General features: G+C 41.8%; 1 protein-coding gene across 1 annotated transcript; it reads right to left on the bottom strand.

Annotated features, from left to right (window-relative positions):
• Nucleotides 1-603: 603 nt before the first annotated feature.
• LOC137412660 (gap junction delta-2 protein-like) lies at nt 604-19,602 on the bottom strand. Its single transcript, XM_068097949.2, has 2 exons — nt 19,089-19,602; nt 604-2,900 (listed from the first exon to the last, which is right to left on the bottom strand). Exons 1-2 carry the CDS (start codon nt 19,157-19,159, stop codon nt 2,054-2,056), a joined length of 918 nt encoding a protein of 305 aa, XP_067954050.1. The 5' UTR covers nt 19,160-19,602; the 3' UTR covers nt 604-2,053.
• Between the last annotated feature and the right edge of the window lie 2,398 nt (nt 19,603-22,000).

Here is a 22,000-nt window from a genome sequence, read left to right on the forward strand (position 1 = left end):
GGGAAGCTGAAATTTGGGCACAATCGTGAGCAAGTGCTTTGGCAAAAATGGTATTTTGCATTTTTAGATTAATCAATTAATTGATTAATTATTTAATTATTATCGATTTATTAAGTACTTTTTATTTTCTTCCCCATCTGGGCAATATCACAGGCACCTTTTGAGCTGGGAAGCTGATATTTGGACATGACAATGACCAAGTGATTTGGCTGCAAATGGTATTTTTGATTTATTGATTGATCAATTAATCGATTAATCAATGAATCAATTAATCTAAAAAATAAATAATCAATCATTAAATTTTTTTTTTTTAAAGTTTCTGATTCGGTTGAAACACTGGTTATTTAGGTATGCTAACAGCCAATTGATTAAGAAATTAATCATTTTACGATTACTATTTATTTAATTACACAATTAATCAATCAATTATTGTACACCATTCGCTCCCAATTCCGTCTCCATGTGCTGCACTGTGGCATTGCCGGGCACTGGAGGCACCCCGGTTAATGTCACGCGCTGGAGGATATGTTATTTATTTATTTATGATGGAGGCAGTGTACTTTTAATACGTCTGTACTTGTTTGTAAATTGTTCAGGGTGTCGGTGATAACTCGTCTACTCTTTGCTAAATACAGTGCCGGCAGACGGGTCCTCTCCAGCTTAGCGTCCATCTGATGGAGGCATACACATTGACGTATCGCCCTGCATGTGAAACAAAAAATCTCACAGATGAGACTATGCATACCTAGATGAGACTAGATGAGACTTTCTTTCTTGTTTGTCTGAGCGATATCTCAGCCATCCATTGAGCTGGGAAGCTGAAATTTGGGCACAATAGTGAGCACGTGCTTTGGCAAAAATGGTATTTTGCATTTTTGATTGATCAATTAATTGATTAATTATTATCGTACCTCTTTATTTTCTAAGTGATCATAGTGACCATAGTGCACCTAAATGATCCTGCCAGCCATATCACCAATATTACTATTCATTTTTTTTCCAATTATTGAAATAGCATGCAAGTTTCCCTAAAATAGGTGTTGTATATGAAAGGAAGGTCATCCGTAATTTTAAATCAGTATAGCACAACTGAAGCAAAATCCGTAACTATTCATCCACTTGTCATTAGCTATTAACCCGGTAGAACCTTTAACTCCAACTCACCATCCCATTGTCACCACTGCTGACCAAATGCGTTCACGCAATGATGAAATCAAATAGAATAACGCACAGTACTTACTATCTCAAAAATTAATTGCCACTACACATTGAAGAATATTTTTACAGGTTAGTGGGAATTTTGTTGTACTGTTTGCAAAACGTTCTTTGCTGATTGGCAGATTTTTCTATCTTTTTTTCTATAGATAAAGCAGTGGGCATTGAAAAAAAAAAAAAACCTTCCAAAGTTCACTTGTTTGCTTTTTTCTCCTTCCCAATATGCAGGTATACATCGCATTTCCTATAGTGCTAGAATGCCTTTCAATAAAAGGTCTTATTTATGGCAATAAAATGCGGATTTGCATTGGATTCTGTATATCGTATTGCATGATGGCTGCGTATGATATAAGCCCTTTTCGCTGGTGGAGTCAAGAGGAGCAGAGAGCAGATGCTGGTTTGATTTCACGCAACATGTCAGTGTAAGTTGCTTGAATTGGCGTCTGAACACCTGCAGTTATTTTGGCCATGAATGCGGTCTGAGAGCTGTTGGAATGTGAAGCCAGCAACAAATTCCAGGTAGAAGGGGGGTAATATCGGGAAATACACAGTGCACCCGATGTCGTGACCGATGTAGAAGCAAAAAATGGTCTGCGATGAAAGAGCAGCGTGGTTGGGTCAGGCACCAGGAATTTTGGCACAATGAACTGTGGTCGATCTAAATGCAACTCGTCCTGACGTCACCACAAATGCTTGTCCGTTGAATGGGATGCTTATCCGTTTCCGCCCGCTGACTTTCTCTGCATCCACGGAACCTGAGTGAGGAAGGCCACTGTCGTCTTTCGAGGTTTTGATGGGTACTCAATCGCAGGAAAAATAACAGTGGCAGGAAGAAGGCTCACACGTAAGCCGATTCACTGGAGTGCGTGCGGGCGAAGTTTGGCGTCAAACTGAGCGGATGCAGGCGCACCTCGCTCAGTGACTTGCGACGTGCACGCACTCCGCGGATCGCCATCTTGATTTTGCGCCAACCCAGATGGTTCAGCTCAGCCAGGTTGAGCAGTACGCAAAGGGTGCTGACGGCAAACATGAAAACGAGGAAGACCGTCTTCTCAGTTGGCCGTGATACGTAGCACTCGACCTCGTTGATACAAGGATACCGGTCACATTCCAGGATTGGTGGCACGTTGAAACCGTATAGGAAATACTGGCCTGCTAGAAACATTATCTCCAGAATGTTCCGGAAGACCACTTGGATGATATAGAAGCGTGAAATTCCCTCTTGCTGACGTACCTTTTTCTCTTTCAACCGGTTCTGCACTGATGCAGAGATGCTTTTGCTCTCAAGCACACCCGGTTCACGCGATGAGTTCTCCGTATTTTGCAGCAGGATTCCATTGAGCATGGTTGACTTGGACTTTTTGGGTTCAGGTCGCTTTTGTGGAGATTCGGGCTCGTTGTCCTGCATTATGAGGGCATCCAAAGCCTCTGGCTTTCTCTCCCTTTGCTTGGTTGACTGATGCACCGAGTAGGTGATGAAGCAAAGGCTGGGTGTGCAGACCATGATGATTTGAAAGACCCAGTAACGGATGTGTGATATAGGAAATGCCTTATCATAGCAGGCCTGGTTGCATCCAGGTTGCAACGTATTGCAAATAAACATAGATTGTTCATCCTCATACACAGTCTCTCCGACGATGGCCACGATAAGGATGCGGAAGATGACCACAACTGTCAGCAAAATCCTGCCACGAGAGAGTGCAATAATAAATGAGTATTCACTCGAATGGTATTGATATAATAAGCAAGCAGTATCAGGAAAGGCTTTAATCATCAAAATTTTCCAACAATAATCCCATTGAAAGCACTATTATTGTCAATACATTTAAATATATAAGTACATCCACTCCCTATGGCAATGACAAGAAGGGCCATGTTATTATCCTCCCTGGGGTATATAGATTACAGTAGATCTAGGCTTGGGTCCGTTAGTCTGTGGGGGACGCGATAAGTACACAATGCCTCAAGAATAAAGAGATTCCTCCCTTTCAGTTTAGTGTTAAACAGCAGTCCGATTGTTTAAAGAAAGTAATCATAAGTGTTTGTGGGACACCGCACCTCAAAAAAACAAACATTTTTTTGTTCCCTGAAAACCGCCAAAAAACATGGAAAATCACACAAATATTTTTGCAGTGCCCCCATGAAATGTCATGATAAAAGATATTTATACATGTTAACACGGCATTTGTCCAAGTAGGAAAAATCCCTTGGGGAGGAGGGATATTATTAGTATTAATATTGTTTTGTAATAACATTAATACTCGTATTATGCTATTACTATAATGGTTATTACTTTTGTGATTGGAACCGTTTTTGGAAAAACGCCATGATTAGCTATTTTAACATGGGTACACACCGTAACACAGATTTCGCCCAAGATGGACAACCTCCTTGGGGAGAGGGGCAAAGGAAGTCGCTACAACCTCCATAGTGTGGCCCTTAGTCCTTCTATCAGGTTTTGTTGAGATTGAAGAAGTAAAGACCAAATGGAGCGTGGTCAGACAGACATCAAATTGCGTATTTTAGTATGGGAATCCTTTCTGTGCCTACATGAATTGGTCCCGAGGCAGATCGTGCATTTATGAGTTTTGCAATGAAGTTCATCTCAAATATCTTAATGTGGGAAAGTACGTTTTGAGGCTCAGGGATCCAGGGAATTTTTAGCAATGCATCTGAGAGATGTGATCCCTGAAAGACAATGTAATATGACGTAGTTACTGTGAAATGGAGAGTTCAATTTTCTCATTATCAAAATGAATTTAAACGTTAAGCAATGACAATGCACCACCATCTCTTCATCCTCCATCCCTACCTGTGAGTGATCTTTTATTTCTTCATTAACCTTCCCCTACCTCTCCACATCTATCTTACAGTTTCCATGCTTCATGCCCTCTTCTCTCTCTACCTCTCCCCCTCTTGTTTGTTCACCCCATTGCCATGGCCACCTGTTGTCCCACTGCCTCATAATCAGTTTATTGCCTTCTACCCTCTGTCACCTTGCTCTTCCAGGCATGTAGATTTTGTATACATAAACAAGCAGTGGGGCGGACACGGTAGAGGTAAGGGAGCAAAAGCTGTAGAATAAGGGAACAACAGTGTCAAAAAGGACAATAATAATTTATTAATATTCCTGACAGTGAGACATCAAATGAGGAGGATGCAGCAGCCGTCCTGCTATTATTCTTGAAGACTATTCCGTCACAAAACACCATTCTGTAGGATACTTCTGGCAGCGCCGCTATTATATTCCTGTTGTGAGCCTTCATGAATGTATACACAATCACGTATGTGCACAGACATTCAATAACTGGATCGTCAGCTGAGCACTGTCCTATCTCCAGAGCTTCAACCCATGGTTTGGCCTTTTTGTGTTCCCTTCTGAATCCCTAGCTCATGATGCAGTGAATACTTCCATTCCGTGTACTTCCATTGGCTAACGATGAGTAATGTTTCAGACCAGGTGGCAAAAATTTCGAATCCAAAGGTTAAAAGATCCCAAAGGAATCATGACATCCATGACCAGGTGAAAATAGACGAGACTGCCGGCTTAAATGTCTCTACTTAAGATAACACACTCTATGATTCAAAACACTGTCTGTGAAGTAACAACATATCAGTTTATAGTCACTTCCTACTCCCTCCTGAGTCAAACTCAGAGAAGACAACTCACAGGTATAAAAGCAAACCAGAAATGAGCTATTACTACTTTATGTTGGTAAAGGTGACACCCAATGCCATGGTGGAAGCTAAAAAGGGAGGGCATATTGAAAGGAAGTCCACTACATACTCTGTATGCAAGGAAAGGTGGAAGATAAATTAATTGAGGTAAATTAATACCTAGTATTAATAATAATAGTATTGTATTAAATAGTATTGATTGAGGTTTGATTGAGATGATTGATTGAGGTGATTGAGGTGATTGATTGAGGTTTTAAAGAATACGGAGGATATGAGGGAATAGGGAAGAGGAAAGACAGGGTAGTGTATGAGGAAGTCAAGGAGATGGAGGCAGTGGGGGTGGAAACAAGCGCCTCCCGCCTAAGCTTTTCTCAGCGGTGGTTTCGGGATATGTTGGATATTGAAAAGGTATGGAGTTGTTGTCCTCATGGTGGTTACCTTTTACCTGCAGGCCGGCGGCTGCACTGCCTCACCACATATCCAAATATACACTTTATAGCAGCCTTAGGTGGCCTCAAAACAGATGTCAAGGCCAATGTTCGGAACCTTGAAACGTTTTCCAGATTCTGGAGTACCTACACCCAAAATGTGGGGCCTCTAGTTGCTAAGGTTCGGCCATGAAATAATAACGTACACACACACAAACAAACACACAAGCACTTGAAAATATTTACAAGATAACCACAGGTGAATATTAAAGATCCCACGGTGTTTTCATAAACGGAAGACAATACTTTGGGTCTTGGACAGATTTCGGCCCCGACTACTGCTGGAAAGGCAATGGCAAACCAACCAGTGTAATCCTTGTCTTGAGACTGTTTCACCAAAAAAGAACCTGCCCCCTGGCAGAGCATCAAACTACACACAGTAAAATATAACACAAAAGACACAGGAGCTTCCCTAATATTATTTTCAGATAAAGTGCAATGGCACAAATACAGTGTGGGGAAATTTTAGTACGTTGTATGTTGTTAACAATGCAGCCAATTGGAGTTATCATCATGTTGAGTTAGCATCTCTCCTTTTTTATATGTTGATGAAATTTAGATTGGTACCGGTTTTAGCGATTCTATGTCTGTTCAAGGTTCAATTTCCGACCCAATGCTAATTTGTCATTTTGCGTGCTTGTTATAGGTTATGGAGAAGGCATGGCTTACTGGGTAGACAAAACGCTGTTTCAAAGCATACGTTGGCCATACCATGCATTAGCCTGTTAAAAAACTCCGAATTGTAGAGAAAGAGATTTTCCGTTTCCAAAAAACCTAAATTCCATTTCAGAAATTAAGTTCCATTTTATGTTCTCTCGGAGCCTATTCCCCTTGACTGTTCCAAGGGGATCGGTCTGAGCAAGTCTCACCCAGCTCAGTGTCTCCATCCATCTTCCTCGGGATGATACAAAATGCAGGGAGTAATAAAACTGTTGTTACCCCGCACCCGAAGTGCAAAGCGAGGTTAAGCAATTGATTCACGTGATCTGTCTGTCTGACAGACGTCAGTCAATGAATCAGGAACTACTTGTCAAGACCTCAGCTTATCCTGAGTGTGCATGCACATAGTGTAAATCAATTACTTCAGTTTGTGTGTGACTCTGGCAATCAAAAGAAAATTGAAAATCATTCCAAACAGTAAACATACTGCTTTTGGAGACGTCATAAGGGACACAAACAACAGGAATGAATGATCGTTTTAAGGCCATTTTCCCCGCTAGAGCGGGGGTTAGCCTTGCGGGCCCCATGACAATCATGGTTCCCTGTTTGAGGCAATGTTTTTTTTATTGGATCACACAACAGGACACAAACAACAGGAATGAATAACTAATTTTAGATGTTGAATAAGGTGGTGTAAAAGAGGGTGGTGCATCAGCGGTGGTAAACTTCCAATTCAATGTTTTTTTCAACAACCATTTAAACTTTTATTTTATTTCAATTTAATTATATATTTCAGCACTGTATAACATGGATCGCCTTGTTTGCACTTCAAAAAACCTGCAGTTTAGTAGTACTTGGGCAAAATTTTACGCCATCTTAACCAATCAAATTTGCTTCATGGGTTTTATGGCGGGGTAATCGCAAGATTTAGACAAAATGGCGCCACCTAGAGATGCAACCACAGAGCTAACTTGGTCCAAAATATCTGTTTGGTGCATATTTTTCTTAGATGTTCCAAAATCGTCAGTTTCTCAGAAAAGAGTTAGCAGAAGGTTCAAGGGTTGGACTGTTCCATTTGACCCATTGGCTTCACATGGTTACCATCGCACCTGTTATTCAAGTTTACTAACACAGGTAATATAGATCATGCTTGGAAACACAAAGCAAGAGTTGAAAAGACCATCCCCATGTCCTATTTCTCAAGAATGCATGCAGTGGTAAGGTGTTCTATGAACTCATTCGTTCATTTTGATGTTTTTGATAAATATTGTCGTGTCGACCCTGTAGTGAACACCTCAGGATGACAGATGGCCAAAACGAGCTTTACTCCGAGGTGTATAAGCTGAACCTGGCGGGATTATCTCTTTGGCGCGTGCGAGGGAGGACCCGTGGCCTTACCTGAACAGGCAGCCGCGACGGAAGTTTATTCCTCGCCCCACAAACTAATAAACAAACAAGACAGGCACGACAAAAAAATGCAATCAGTACGGGTTTATTTAAATAATGCAAAGTAACAGGGAAGGTAAGGTAAACTAGAAGTTCTAAATTAGGGTCCTTCCACACGGACTCAAAGACACGAACAAAGGAAAAATAATGAAAATAAATGTTCAGTATTGTGCAGCCACTTAGCTCTGGTCTCAACGAGGGTTTGGTGTGGTTCACATGTTCCGCGTCCATGCACGGGAAAAGACACATTGGTGCGAAGTCGCATCCACAGCTTGCCATGGTGCGAGGCAAACAGGCAAGAGCTCATCCCTTGGTCCTTCTCGTTCGGCTGCACCGAGCTCCGACCATCTTAGGCACATCCCGCACGAAGTGCAGTACGGTCACCTCCTCCTTCGTCGACGACCAGACAAGACGAGATGAAGAGCAAGTGCCCAGGCAAGAGAGACCACCCCGACCAAAACCAGAACAAAAAGAGAGCAATTCAGGGCCGAGTCAGATCTTCCTCCTTATTCTTTCCAGCTCGAGCTGCCTGACGTCACATCACCAATCGCCGAGCACGAATAAATCACCCCATCGTTCCTCACCCACTCACAAAGCTCGGGGCATGGTTTCCTTTTACACGCATCATCGAGGCGGAGCTTAGTCCTTCATCGAGAAGGTTCGCGTGACGTCGGTTGTAGGAGGGGCAGGGTTTAGTCCTATCGGGTAGCTGTGGGGTTTTTTGCTAGCTCCTGCCGGTGTTGTGGGTGAATGGAGCATTCATGACATGGCTTTTTGATGAATATAAAAACAAAGGACAAAATCACAAGAGGCCTTTACACACAGTGGAATTATTGACCATAAGCCCTAGCTAAATAACACAACTCCACTCCTCCGTGTGCAGACACATAAACGCTTTTACTCGGACAGTCGGCATAACTCAATTTACATCGAGTTGGTTTCTTCTTCTTCGAAACACTCGGAGCATCCTAATCTACACATTCTGAACTTCATCCATACCCCAAAAAGGTATTTTATCCATACCCCAAAAATATAACAATATCTTTTTGCAATCTCATCCGTATTTCGACGATTTTCTAATGTAAGGCCTTGTGTTTGAGTTCAACTTGCTGGGACAAAGCAATCTTTATATCCGTGTTCTCAGTAATGTTGATCGTGAATACAGGGTAACTATGGTTTGATTAAAACATGTTCTGAATGTTTGTTTGTTATGACCATGATGCATTTTACAGAGGTCTGGCTGTATATGTAGATGCAATACTTAAAATATGCACTGTAATACGAGTACACACTGTCGGTGAACAATAAATGCTTGCGGCCTACCACTGTAATAAACGACAAACCCACAGGCACTTCTCGAATAATACCAACATAAAAGCTAGAAACACCTGCAAGTGCCCCCCCTCCCTCCAAACACACACACACACACACACATATATTCGTGTGACCATTAAAATGTGTCTTTCAAGTAACCCTGCAGAAGCCATCCGGTATCGGAGGGGAAGTGGTGGTTTGATCATGCGTGTGCCGTTCAATGTCATGTCGCTTTTAGGTCAGTTGAGCCTTTTTTACTTTTTTATGTTTTCACCTCTCTGTCTGTTTGTCGGTGAGGAGGATATCTCAAAAAGCTGTGTACACATTTGGACGAAATTTGGTGGAGAGGTTGGATGTGTGACAAGGACGAATCTAATAGGTTTTGGTGAAGATCCGGATGCGGAACCGGATACTATAATTTTTAAAGTGATGCTTTATCATTGCGAGATAGGGCCAACATTTATACATAGCACGATATCTCCAAAGGTTGTCGACGGATTTGGAAGAAACTTGGTGGATACTTGGTTACTTGCACACTTGATGGATACTTACTTGGGTCAGGTGTGTGACGAGGAATAATTGATTCTTGAGAAGGAAGAAAACAGTTGAATGAAACAGTGCCAGAGTGACATTGACAGTGGCATAAGGAGTGAGGGGCCTGTCCCAGAGGGGATCTTGACTGCGGAGCTGAAAGAACCATGTAGTTTGCCCAAAGCTGGGAAAGTTGCATCGTGGGCTAAGCTGAAGTACCCCAAAGGGACTTTGAGCCAGGATCTTGCAGCTCATGATCCCCATGAGCCATGATGTGCTGGGCACACCCAAAGGAGATGGGATGTGCTCTCAAACAGTATGAAATCTACTCTTCTTCTTTTGGTGTCCATTCCCTCCTGTCTTTCATACCCCTGCGTTCCTTTTGTTTGTATCCAAGTGTGTAAGGCGTAGATATAAATACAGTACCTTCAGAAATTATTCACACCCTTTGACAGTTTTCACATTTTCTTGCGTTTCAGCCTGAATTAAAAATGGCTTAAATTTTTATTTTTTATCACTGATCTTCAGCTAATCTTACTATAATTCACCAAATGTCCGTCTGTCCGTTCGAAGGTACCGCAAAAACGGCTGAACCGATTGCAACGATATTTTGGGTGGGTAATTCTGGGACCCCCTGGAGTAAAATAGGCTATATTGTTTTTCCAATTTTTCCAATTTTCCAATTTTCCCGTTTTTCCAAACATGATGGAATAATATTTACTGATATGAACAGTGATGTGGCTTTTGTTGAAATTCTACAAATACTGTTTATTCTACGTACCAGGAGAGAGTAGATCGACTCCTGACGAACTCTCCTATATAAACGTGCGGCTCCGAAGTAACATGGCAGCGTGTGCAAAGCGACTGAGAAACAGGTGTAGCGGACGCTTCCGTGTTACAGATTCGGCGCACACTCTTCACACATAAACGTGCGACTGAGAAAGACGTGTAGCGGCCGCTTCCGTTTTGCAGAATTCAATATTTTTTCAAAATGGGCGCCATGTACTGTTTAGATTTTGAGGATTTGTGTGTCATATGATTCAATGGATGTTGAAAAAATCGTTTAAAATAAAAAACCCTTCAATTTCTGATATTTTACCTTTCATTTGGGCTTCCCAATTGAAGCCCTGCCCATAGGGCGGGTACCGTTGCTAGTACCCTGTAATGTCAAAGGGCAATGTATTTTTTTTGAATTTTTTACAAATAAATTAAAAATGAATAGCTGAAATGTCTTGAGTCAATAAGTATTCAACCCCTTTGCTACGACACTCCAAATTGAGCTCAGGTGCATCCAATTTCCTTTGATCATTCTTGATATGTCTCTACAAATTGAATGGATTGGACATGATTGTGAATACAGGGTAACTATGGTTTGATTAAATATTGATCGTGAATACCCATGGCCAATTCAATTGATTGGACATGATTTAGAAAGAAACACCTTTCTACATAAGGTCCCACAGTTCACAGTTTATGTCAGAGCAGATCTATCATGATGTCCAAGGAACTGTCCATAGAACTCCGAGATAGAATTGTGAGGAGGCATGAGTGAGCTCCATCATTAGGAAATGGAAAGAATATGGAACTATCCAGGCTTCCTCGAGCTGGCCGTCCGACCAAACTGAGCAACCAGCAAGAAGGGTCTTGGTCAGGAAGATGACCAATAACCCAGTGACCACTCTGACAGAACTACTGAGTTCCTTGGCCGAGATGGGAGAACCTGCCGGAAAGACCACAGTCACTGTAGCACTTCACAAATCTAGGCTTTATGTGAGAGTGTCCAGACGGAAGACACTCCTGAGAAAAAGGCACATGGCAGCATGGCTGGAGTATGCAAAAGGCACGTGAAAGACTCCGAGAGCACGAATCAAAATATTCTGTGGTCTGAGATGACAATTGAACTCTATGGCCTTAATACAAAGTGCTACGTCTTGCGGAAACTGAGCACATCTCATCACCCATCTAAAACCATCACTACTGTGAAGCATGGTGGTGGCAGCATCATGCATTGGGGATGCTTTTCAGCGGCAGGGACTGGGAGACTTGTAAGGATAGATGGAACAATGAATGGAACCAAATCCAGGAAAATCCTTGAAGAGAACCTGCTTCAGAGTGCAAAAGACTTCAGACTGTGGCGAAAATTTGCAAGAAGGTTGAACAGTTTTGTACAGAAGAATGGGAAAATTTTGCCCAATGAAGGTGTGCAAAGTTGGTAGAGACCTATTCCAACAGACTCAAACCTGTAATTGCTGTCAAAGGTGCTTCCACCAAGGATTAACTCAGGGGGGTAGACACTTATCCAACCAAGTTATTCTAGTTTTGTATTTTTTAAATTAATTTTCTGAAATTTGAAGAATTTGTTTTTCACTTTGAAGTTGTGGGCTATGACGTGTAAATAAAGGTGTAAAAAGACTGATTTAATGCAATTTCATTTCAGGCTATAAGGCAACAAAATGAGAAAATATTGAAAAGGAGTGTATAATTTCTATAGGCACATATGTGTGTAAATTAGATATTTCTGTATTTCATTTTTAATTACTTCGTAGAGATTTCTAAAAAGAAAAAAAAATTCCACTTTGACATTATGGGGTATTATATGCAGGTTAGTGACAAAAAAAACTCAATTTAATCAATTTTAAATTCAGCCTGTAACAACAACATGTGAAAAAGTCAAGGGGTGTGAATACTTTCTGAAGGCACTGTAGGTGAATGCATTTTTATAGTTAAGCAAGTGTCCTTTTTGCACTCACAATTCCCTTTATTCTCTGTACCATGCATTTCCAATCCTTATTAATTATTCATTAAACCTGTATTAAAATTTATGTCTCTATTTTGGGTTCCTGAGTCGATCCTCCCACATAATGAAATTGAAAAAGCACGTGCTTTGAACAAACGGGCGCACAGCCAAATTCCTAACAGTCCCTTTTAAAAAACATTTTACACACACACACACACACACACACACACACACACACACACACACACACACACACACACACACACACACACACACACACACACACACACACACACACACACACACACACACACACACTTAGCCACTGAGCTTGGGGGAAGTGACGTCATACAATAATATAGAGCAAGGTATCACACGCCGCACTACCCAGATCACTATGGTCACCATGGATGCAGTGTTGTTGTTATCGTCTGTCCCCCTGTCTGTCCCCCTGTCTGTCCCCCTCCCTCGCGGTCCCCCTGTGCTGTCTTTCCCTCGCGGTCCCCCTGTGCTGTCTTTCCCTCGCGGTCCCCCTGTGGTGTCTTTCCCTCGCGGTCCCCCTGTGGTGTCTTTCCCTCGCGGTCCCCCTGTGCTGTCTTTCCCTCGCGGTCCCCCTGTGCTGTCTTTCCCTCACGGTCCCCCCGTGCTGTCTTTCCCTCGCGGTCCCCCTGTGCTGTCTTTCCCTCGCGGTCCCACTGTGCTGTCTTTCCCTCGCGGTCCCCCTGTGCTGTCTTTCCCTCGCGGTCCCCCTGTGCTGTCTTTCCCTCGCGGTCCCCCTGTGCTGTCTTTCCCTCGCGGTCCCCCTGTGCTGTCTTTCCCTCGCGGTCCCCCTGTGCTGTCTTTCCCTCGTGGTCCCTCTGTGCTGTCTTTCCCTCGCGGGTCCCCCTGTGCTGTCTTTCCCTCGTGGGCCCCCTGTGCTGTCTTTCCCTCGCGGTCCCCCTGTGCTGTCTTTCCCTCGCTGTCCCCCTGTACTGTCATATTGGCCTCGATTCAGTATAAATAAATATTTTTTTAAATCGTCGTTTTTCGTTTTCGTTCCTCTCAGTTCAATCTCAATATGGTCTCACTTCCGCTCGGCTGGCCTGCAGAGACAACCACATGAAAACAGCAGTTGAAAGCGCCTTTTCACCCACATAGATGACTTGGATAAATATTGACATCTTAGTGCAGAATTATTGAGCCACTGCACTGCAAATATTATTTATAATGATATAGACCAATGCTTTGTCACGCCAACTTATTTTGAAAGTACACCCAAGACGGGTCTTGGTTGCGAGTTTGGGCTTGAAGGAAGAATTTTCTAATTGTGTGTAGCTTGTCCTTAACACTCAGCCATTTTTCTGCCACATATGCATGCAGCGGGAGGGGTTTTAATTAAAGGATCCTAAAGAAATGCATGATCGCAAGTGACGGAATGACAAAAGCAAAAACCAAGTGAGGAGGGTGCGGCGACGAAGATTGCGCAGGGCGATCCATTGCTCCCGGTGCGTTAACCCTTCCCGCAAAGGATCCGCATTCCAGCAGCAGTGCCACGTGCGCTGTGTAATAAGCGCGCATCAAGCACATCGCCTGATCCTCTCACGCTGCACTACGGCGCATCACCAATCATCACTCCCCGCACTACGACGCATCGCCAATCACTCCCCGCATAACGACGCGTCGCCAATCATTACTCCCCGCACAACGACGCATCGCCAATCATCACTCCCCGCACTATGGCGCATCGCCCATCATGACTCCCCGCACTACGATGCATCGCCAATCAACACTCCCCGCCCTATGGCGCATCGCCAATCATCACTCCCCGCACTACGGCGCATCGCCAATCAACACTCCGCGCACTACGGCGCATCGCCAATCATCACTCCCCGCACTATGCCGCATCGCGTGGTCCTCACACGCCATACCAGGGCTCATCGCATGATCATCCCACGCTGCACGAAGGCTCACTACAGCACATCAAGCAATCATCACACTCCATACCACAGAACACTACTCGATCATCACACGCCGCACTGCGGCTCACTTATGCGCACCACGCAATGATCGCACAACACTCTGCGGTGCATCCCGCGATCATCATGCCCCATATTACGGCGACGGAACGAACATCACACCCTTTACTACGGCGCACCGCATTGTCATCACACCCCTGACTACGGACCCTGTATAATCATCACACCCCTGACTACGGACCCTGTATAATCATCACACCCCTGACTACGGACCCTGTATAATCATCACACCCCTGACTACGGACCCTGTATAATCATCACACCCCTGACTACGGACCCTGTATAATCATCACACCCCTTACTACGGACCCTGTATAATCATCACACCCCTTGCTACGGACCCTGTATAATCATCACACCCCTTGCTACGGATCACCGCATGATCATCACATCCTTTACTATGGATCTCCGCATGATCATCACACTTTACTACGGATCACCGCACGATCATCACACTTTACTATGGATCACCGCACGATCATCACACTTTACTACGGATCACCGCACGATCATCACACCCTTTACTACGGATCACCGCATGATCATCACACACTTCACTACGGATAACCGCACGATCATCACACCCTTTACTACGGATCACCGCACGATCATCACACCCTTCACAACGGATCACCGCACGATCATCACACCCTTCGCAACGGGTCACCGCACGATCATCACACCCTTCACTACGGATCACCGCACGATCATCACACTTTACTACGGATCACCGCACGATCATCACACCCTCCACTATGGATCATCGCTCAATCATCACACCCTTTACTACGGATCATCACTCGATCATCACATCCTTTACTGCGGATCACCGCATGATCATCACACCCTTTACTACGAATCACCGCACGATTATCACACCCTTTACTTCAGATCACTGCACGATCATCACACACTTTACTACGAATCACCGCACGATCATCACACCCTTTACTATGGATAACCACATGATCATCACACCCTTTACTACGGATCACCGCACGATCATCACACCCCTTACTACGGATCACCGCACGATCATCACACCCTTTACTACGGATCACCGCATGATCATCACACCCTTTACTACAGATCACTGCATGATCATCACACCCTTTACTACAGATCACCGCATGATCATCACACCCCTTACTACCAATCACCGCATGATCATCACACCCATTACTACGGATCACCGCATGATTGCACCCGTTACTATGGATCACCGCACGATCATCACACCCTTTACTACGGATCACCGCACGATCACACCCCTTACTATGGATCACCGCACAATCATCACACACTTCACTACGAATCACCGCACGATCATCACACCATTTACTACGGATCACCGCATGATCATCACACACTTTACTATCGATCACTGCACGATCATCACACACTTTACTTAGGATCACCCGCACGATCATCACACACTTTACTACGAATCACCGCATGATCATCATACACTTTACTACAGATCACCACATGATCATCACACACTTTACTACAGATAACCACATGATCATCACACACTTTACTGCGGATCACTGCACGGTCATCACACACTTTACTACGGATCATCGCACGATCATCACACACTTTAATACAGATCACCACATGATCATCACACACTTTACTGCGGAACACTGCACGATCATCACAGACTTTACTATGGATCACCACACGATCATCACACACTTTACTGCGGATCACCGCACGACTGTAACACCCCTTACTTAATTTATGCAGGGTGTACCTTCATTCCCATGCACACCATAAATTATACAGGGTCAGGGTGTACCTTCATTCCCACACAGACCATAATTTATACAGGGTGTACCTTCATTCCCACGCACACCATAAATTATACAGGGTGTACCTTCATTCCCACACAGACCATAATTTATACAGGGTGTACCTTAATTCCCACGCACACCATAAATTGTACAGGGTGTACCTTCATTCCCACACAGACCATAATTTATACAAGGTGTACCTTCATTCCCACACACACCAGAATTTATACAGAGTGTACTTTCATTCACACACACACACCATAATTTATACAGGGTGTACCTTCATTCCCAAGCACACCATTTATACAGGGTGCACCTTCATTCCCACACAGACCATAATTTATGCAGGGTGGCCCTTCATTCCCATGCACACCATCATTTATACAGGGTGTACCTTCATTCCCATGCACACCATCATTTATGCAGGGTGTACCTTCATTCCCATGCAAACAATCATTTATACATATTAGGGTGTATTTATCCCATATACATTCCCATGCACACCATAAGTTATACAGGGTGTACCTTTATTCGCACACACACCATCATTTATACAGGGTGTACCTTCATTCCCACGCACACCATCATTTATACAGGGTGTACCATGTACTTCATTCACACACACACACACCTTCATTTATGCAGGGTGTACTTCATTCACATGCACACCATCATTTATACAGGGTGTACCATGTACTTCATTCCCTCGCACACCATCATTTATACAGGGTGTACCGTGTACTTCATTCACACACACACACACCTTCATTTATGCAGGGTGTACTTCATTCACATGCACACCATCATTTATACAGGGTGTACCTTCATTCCCACGCACACCATCATTTATACAGGGTGTACCATGTACTTCATTCACACACACACACACCTTCATTTATGCAGGGTGTACTTCATTCACATGCACACCATCATTTATACAGGGTGCACCTTCATTCCCACGCACACCATCATTTTACAGTGTGTACCTTCATTCCCATGCACACCATCATTTATACAGGGTGTACCGTGTACTTCATTCACACACACACACCATTATTTATGCAGGGTGTACTTCATTCCCACGCACACCATCATTTATACAGTGTGTACCTTCATTCGCATGCACACCATCATTTATACAGTGTGTACCTTCATTCCCATGCACACCATTTATCCAGTGTGTACCTTCATTCGCACGCACACCATCATTTATACAGGGTGTACCTTCATTCGCACGCACACCATCATTTATACAGGGTGTACCTTCATTCGCACGCACACCATCATTTATACAGTGTGTACCTTCATTCCCATGCACACCATTTATCCAGTGTGTACCTTCATTCGCACGCACACCATCATTTATACAGGGTGTACCTTCATTCGCACGCACACCATCATTTATACAGGGTGTACCTTCATTCGCACGCACACCATCATTTATACAGTGTGTACCTTCATTCCCATGCACACCATTTATCCAGTGTACCTTCATTCGCACGCGCACCATCATTTATACAGGGTGTACCTTCATTCACACGCACACCATCATTTATAGTGTGTACCTTCATTCACACATACACCATTTATGCAGGATGCACTCCATTCCCACGCACACCATTGATACAGTGTGTACCTTCATTCCCACGCACACCATTTGTACAGTGTGTACTTTCATTCGCACACACACGATCATTTATACAGTGTGTCCTTCATTCCCACGCACACAATTTATACAGTGTGTACCTCCATTCACATGCACACCGTTTATCCAGTGTGTACCTACACTCGCACGCACACCATCATTTATACAGGGTGTACCTTCATTCCCACGCACACCATCATTTATAGTGTGTACCTTCATTCACACGTACACCATTTATGCAGGATGCACTCCATTCCCACGCACACCATTTATACAGTGTGTACCTTCCTTCCCACGCACACCATTTATACAGTGTGTACTTTCATTCGCACACACACGAACATTTATACAGTGTACCTTCATTCCCACGCACACCATTTATACAGTGTGTACCTTCATTCCCACGCACACCATTTATACAGTGTTTACCTTCATTCCCACGCACACCATTTATACAGTGTGTACTTTCATTCGCACACACACGAACATTTATACAGTGTGTACCTTCATTCCCACGCACACCATTTATACAGTGTGTACCTTCATTCCCACGCACACCATTTATACAGTGTGTACCTTCATTCCCACGCACACCATTTATACAGTGTGTACCTTCATTCCCACGCACACCATTTATACAGTGTGTACCTTCATTCCCACGCACACCATTTATACAGTGTGTACTTTCATTCGCACACAAGATCATTTTCATTTATACAGTGTGTACCTTCATTCCCACGAACACCATTTATACAGTGTGTACCTTCATTCCCACGCACACCATCATTTATAGTGTGTACCTTCATTCCCACGCACACCATTTATAGTGTGTACTTTCATTCGCACACAAGATCATTTATACAGTGTGTACCTTCATTCCCACGAACACCATTTATACAGTGTGTACCTTCATTCCCACGCACACCATTTATACAGTGTGGACCTTCATTCCCACGCACACCATCATTCATTCTCACAGCGCTCAATCATTCAGTTGATGTCCCCGGTGCACCTGTGTAATAAAATCCATGCACCATCCTGCTCCTTCCTTCCCGATTCCGCTTACGACGCGATTTATAGTTCAAGGTGAGCAAAGAGTCAAAGGTGAAAAGTGAAAGCGCGTGCCGTACGGACAGGCCACGTGGGAACCCGAGGGGACGGATGGATCATGCAGGTAAAACCCTCAAGAGCAGCGACTCGTTTTCGTGCCTGGATTCTTAAAAAGGACGCGAGAGCGGAATGCGGGAGAAAACTGGAACCCGATGCGCAAGGTGCTCAAAATGCCAGGGATTCGATATCGGGGGAAAACATGGGGCTCGAGACCAGGAAAAGCAACGTCCGACCGTCCGAAAGGTAAAAGTTGCTCATCCCCGATTTGCACCTGATTCGATTTGTAAATCGTTGCTGATCGTCCGAGAACACGTGCGAAACCCTGGGCACGTGATCGCCTACGTTACGCTTCCGCCGAGCCCCGGTCGTGGGGTTTAACCCCCACGTTATAAACTCCAGAGAAGTGCAAAGGGGGAAATGCGCACGACGAGGCTCGGAGCGCGGACTTACCTGCCGATCATGGTGGAATGTTGTTGCACGGCAGCCTCTAGAAGTCGCTCGAGGATGGTCCATTCACCCATCTTCGTGCGCTCGCGGGCGGCGCGAGGGGCGCATCAGCCGTCCGGCGCTCAGCTCGCGCCGCCAGGTGTCCGCATGGCCTCGGGTCCGGCACGGTCTGCGACCACTCACACCACCCGGTCTATGTAATGTAGCGCGGGATCGCGCGCTCTCTTACCTTTCCCTCCGATTCCCAAGTTTACCTGCGGACTCTTTACCTGCGGACTCTTTACCTGCGGACCCTTTACATGCTCTCTACGATCGACCCCTCCCCCCCGTACCCTCACCTAAGGGCTTCTTCTTGTTTTACTCCTCCCTATATTACTCAAAAGATACCATAATGTCTACCTTTAGCAACATTCAGTTCGACTTCTGCTCCTTGATTCCTCTTTCGTTCCCTCTGTTTGTCAAACCCCGAAGGGACGCGAAACGTCCCGGGGAAATCACCACCGATGGACACCGAACGATCCGGATGGTCAAACCCCCAAACTGAAGAACTGCGGCAAAGCCGAGTCGCCTTTCTCTTCTCCTCCCCTTTCCCTACCTACCCTCACCCCCAGAGAGCTCCCCCTGCTCCCCCGAACCGCGTTCCTCCATTCCCCTTTTCCATACTCCCCCCTAACCCCACCTTTCTCCATCCCTCTCCGTTCCAATCGTCCTTTCCCTCGATCTCCCATTTCCCGCCCCCGACACGCGCTGTGCAGCGCCCCCAGGGCACGCCCCCGGGGCTTCGCAAACAGCTGACATCAGCACATCGCGTCCTTTTCCACTCCTCCGTCACTCAAAAAGGTGTTTTTAAAATTCTTTTTCTCGTCGCCCTTTTGAATGAAGCCTCAGGGTACTGAAACTGAATGAACGGCGCGATGATGCCATAAATCTCACACTCATCCTACATCTTCACTGCACGTCTCGCCTTATTCGCAATATTTGTGAGATGCACATGCACCACGTGCGACGTGCAGTCCATGTCACGTGGTGAAAATCACATTCAATTATGAACACAACTATGACGTCACTCTTAATTACACCAACATGTACATCGGTAATTTAGTAGCCGACGGAAAAAAAAATCAACATCCGATGAGAGATTTGAACCTGCTGACGTCACAACTTCACGAGTACAATATAACGTTCCTCAAACTCGATGGCATACTATATATACACGAGTATAATATTTCGTCATTTACCGCCATTGCATCACGTTCACCGTATAATTATATATATATATAATTTTTGCCAACGGTTTGAAAATATACGATTCCAAGATTCCAGGGTAAGGATTTATATCTATATATGTATAAATATATATATATACAGTATATATAAATATACATATAATAAATAAATATATATATACAGTATATATAAATATACATATAATAAATAAATATATATATACAGTATATATAAATATACATATAATAAATAAATATATATATACAGTATATATAAATATACATATAATAAATAAATAAATATATACAGTATATATAAATATACATATAATAAATAAATATACATATACAGTATATATAAATATACATATAATAAATAAATATATATATACAGTATATATAAATATACATATAATAAATAAATATATATATACAGTATATATAAATATACATATAATAAATAAATATATATACACGATACAGTATATATAAATATACATATAATAAATAAATATATATACAGTATATATAAATATACATATAATAAATAAATATATATATACAGTATATATAAATATACATATAATAAATATATATATATATACAGTATATATAAATATACATATAATAAATAAATATATATATACAGTATATATAAATATACATATAATAAATAAATATATATATACAGTATATATAAATATACATATAATAAATAAATATATATATACAGTATATATAAATATACATATAATAAATAAATATATATATACAGTATATATAAATATACATATAATAAATAAATATATATACACGATACAGTATATATAAATATACATATAATAAATAAATATATATACAGTATATATAAATATACATATAATAAATAAATATATATATACAGTATATATAAATATACATATAATAAATAAATATATATATACAGTATATATAAATATACATATAATAAATAAATATATATATACAGTATATATAAATATACATATAATAAATAAATATATATATACAGTATATATAAATATACATATAATAAATAAATATATATATACAGTATATATAAATATACATATAATAAATAAATATATATATACAGTATATATAAATATACATATAATAAATAAATATATATACACGATACAGTATATATAAATATACATATAATAAATAAATATATATACAGTATATATAAATATACATATAATATATAAATAAATATATACAGTATATATAAATATACATATAATAAATATATATATATACAGTATATATGAATATACATATAATATATAAATAAATATATACAGTATATATAAATATACATATAATAAATATATATATATACAGTATATATAAATATACATAAAATAAATACATATATATATACAGTATATATAAATATACATATAATAAATAAATATATATATACAGTATATATAAATATACATATAATAAATAAATATATATACACGATACAGTATATATAAATATACATATAATAAATAAATATATATACAGTATATATAAATATACATATAATATATAAATAAATATATAAATATACATATAATATATAAATAAATAAAAATATATAAATATACATATAAAAAAAATATACATATATAAATATACATATAATAAAATAAAATAAAAATATATATACGTATAATA

The sequence above is a fragment of the Myxine glutinosa genome, chromosome 5, assembly GCF_964187855.1.
Source record: "Myxine glutinosa chromosome 5, kmMyxGlut1.1, whole genome shotgun sequence".
In the NCBI taxonomy this organism is placed as follows: domain Eukaryota; kingdom Metazoa; phylum Chordata; class Myxini; order Myxiniformes; family Myxinidae; genus Myxine; species Myxine glutinosa.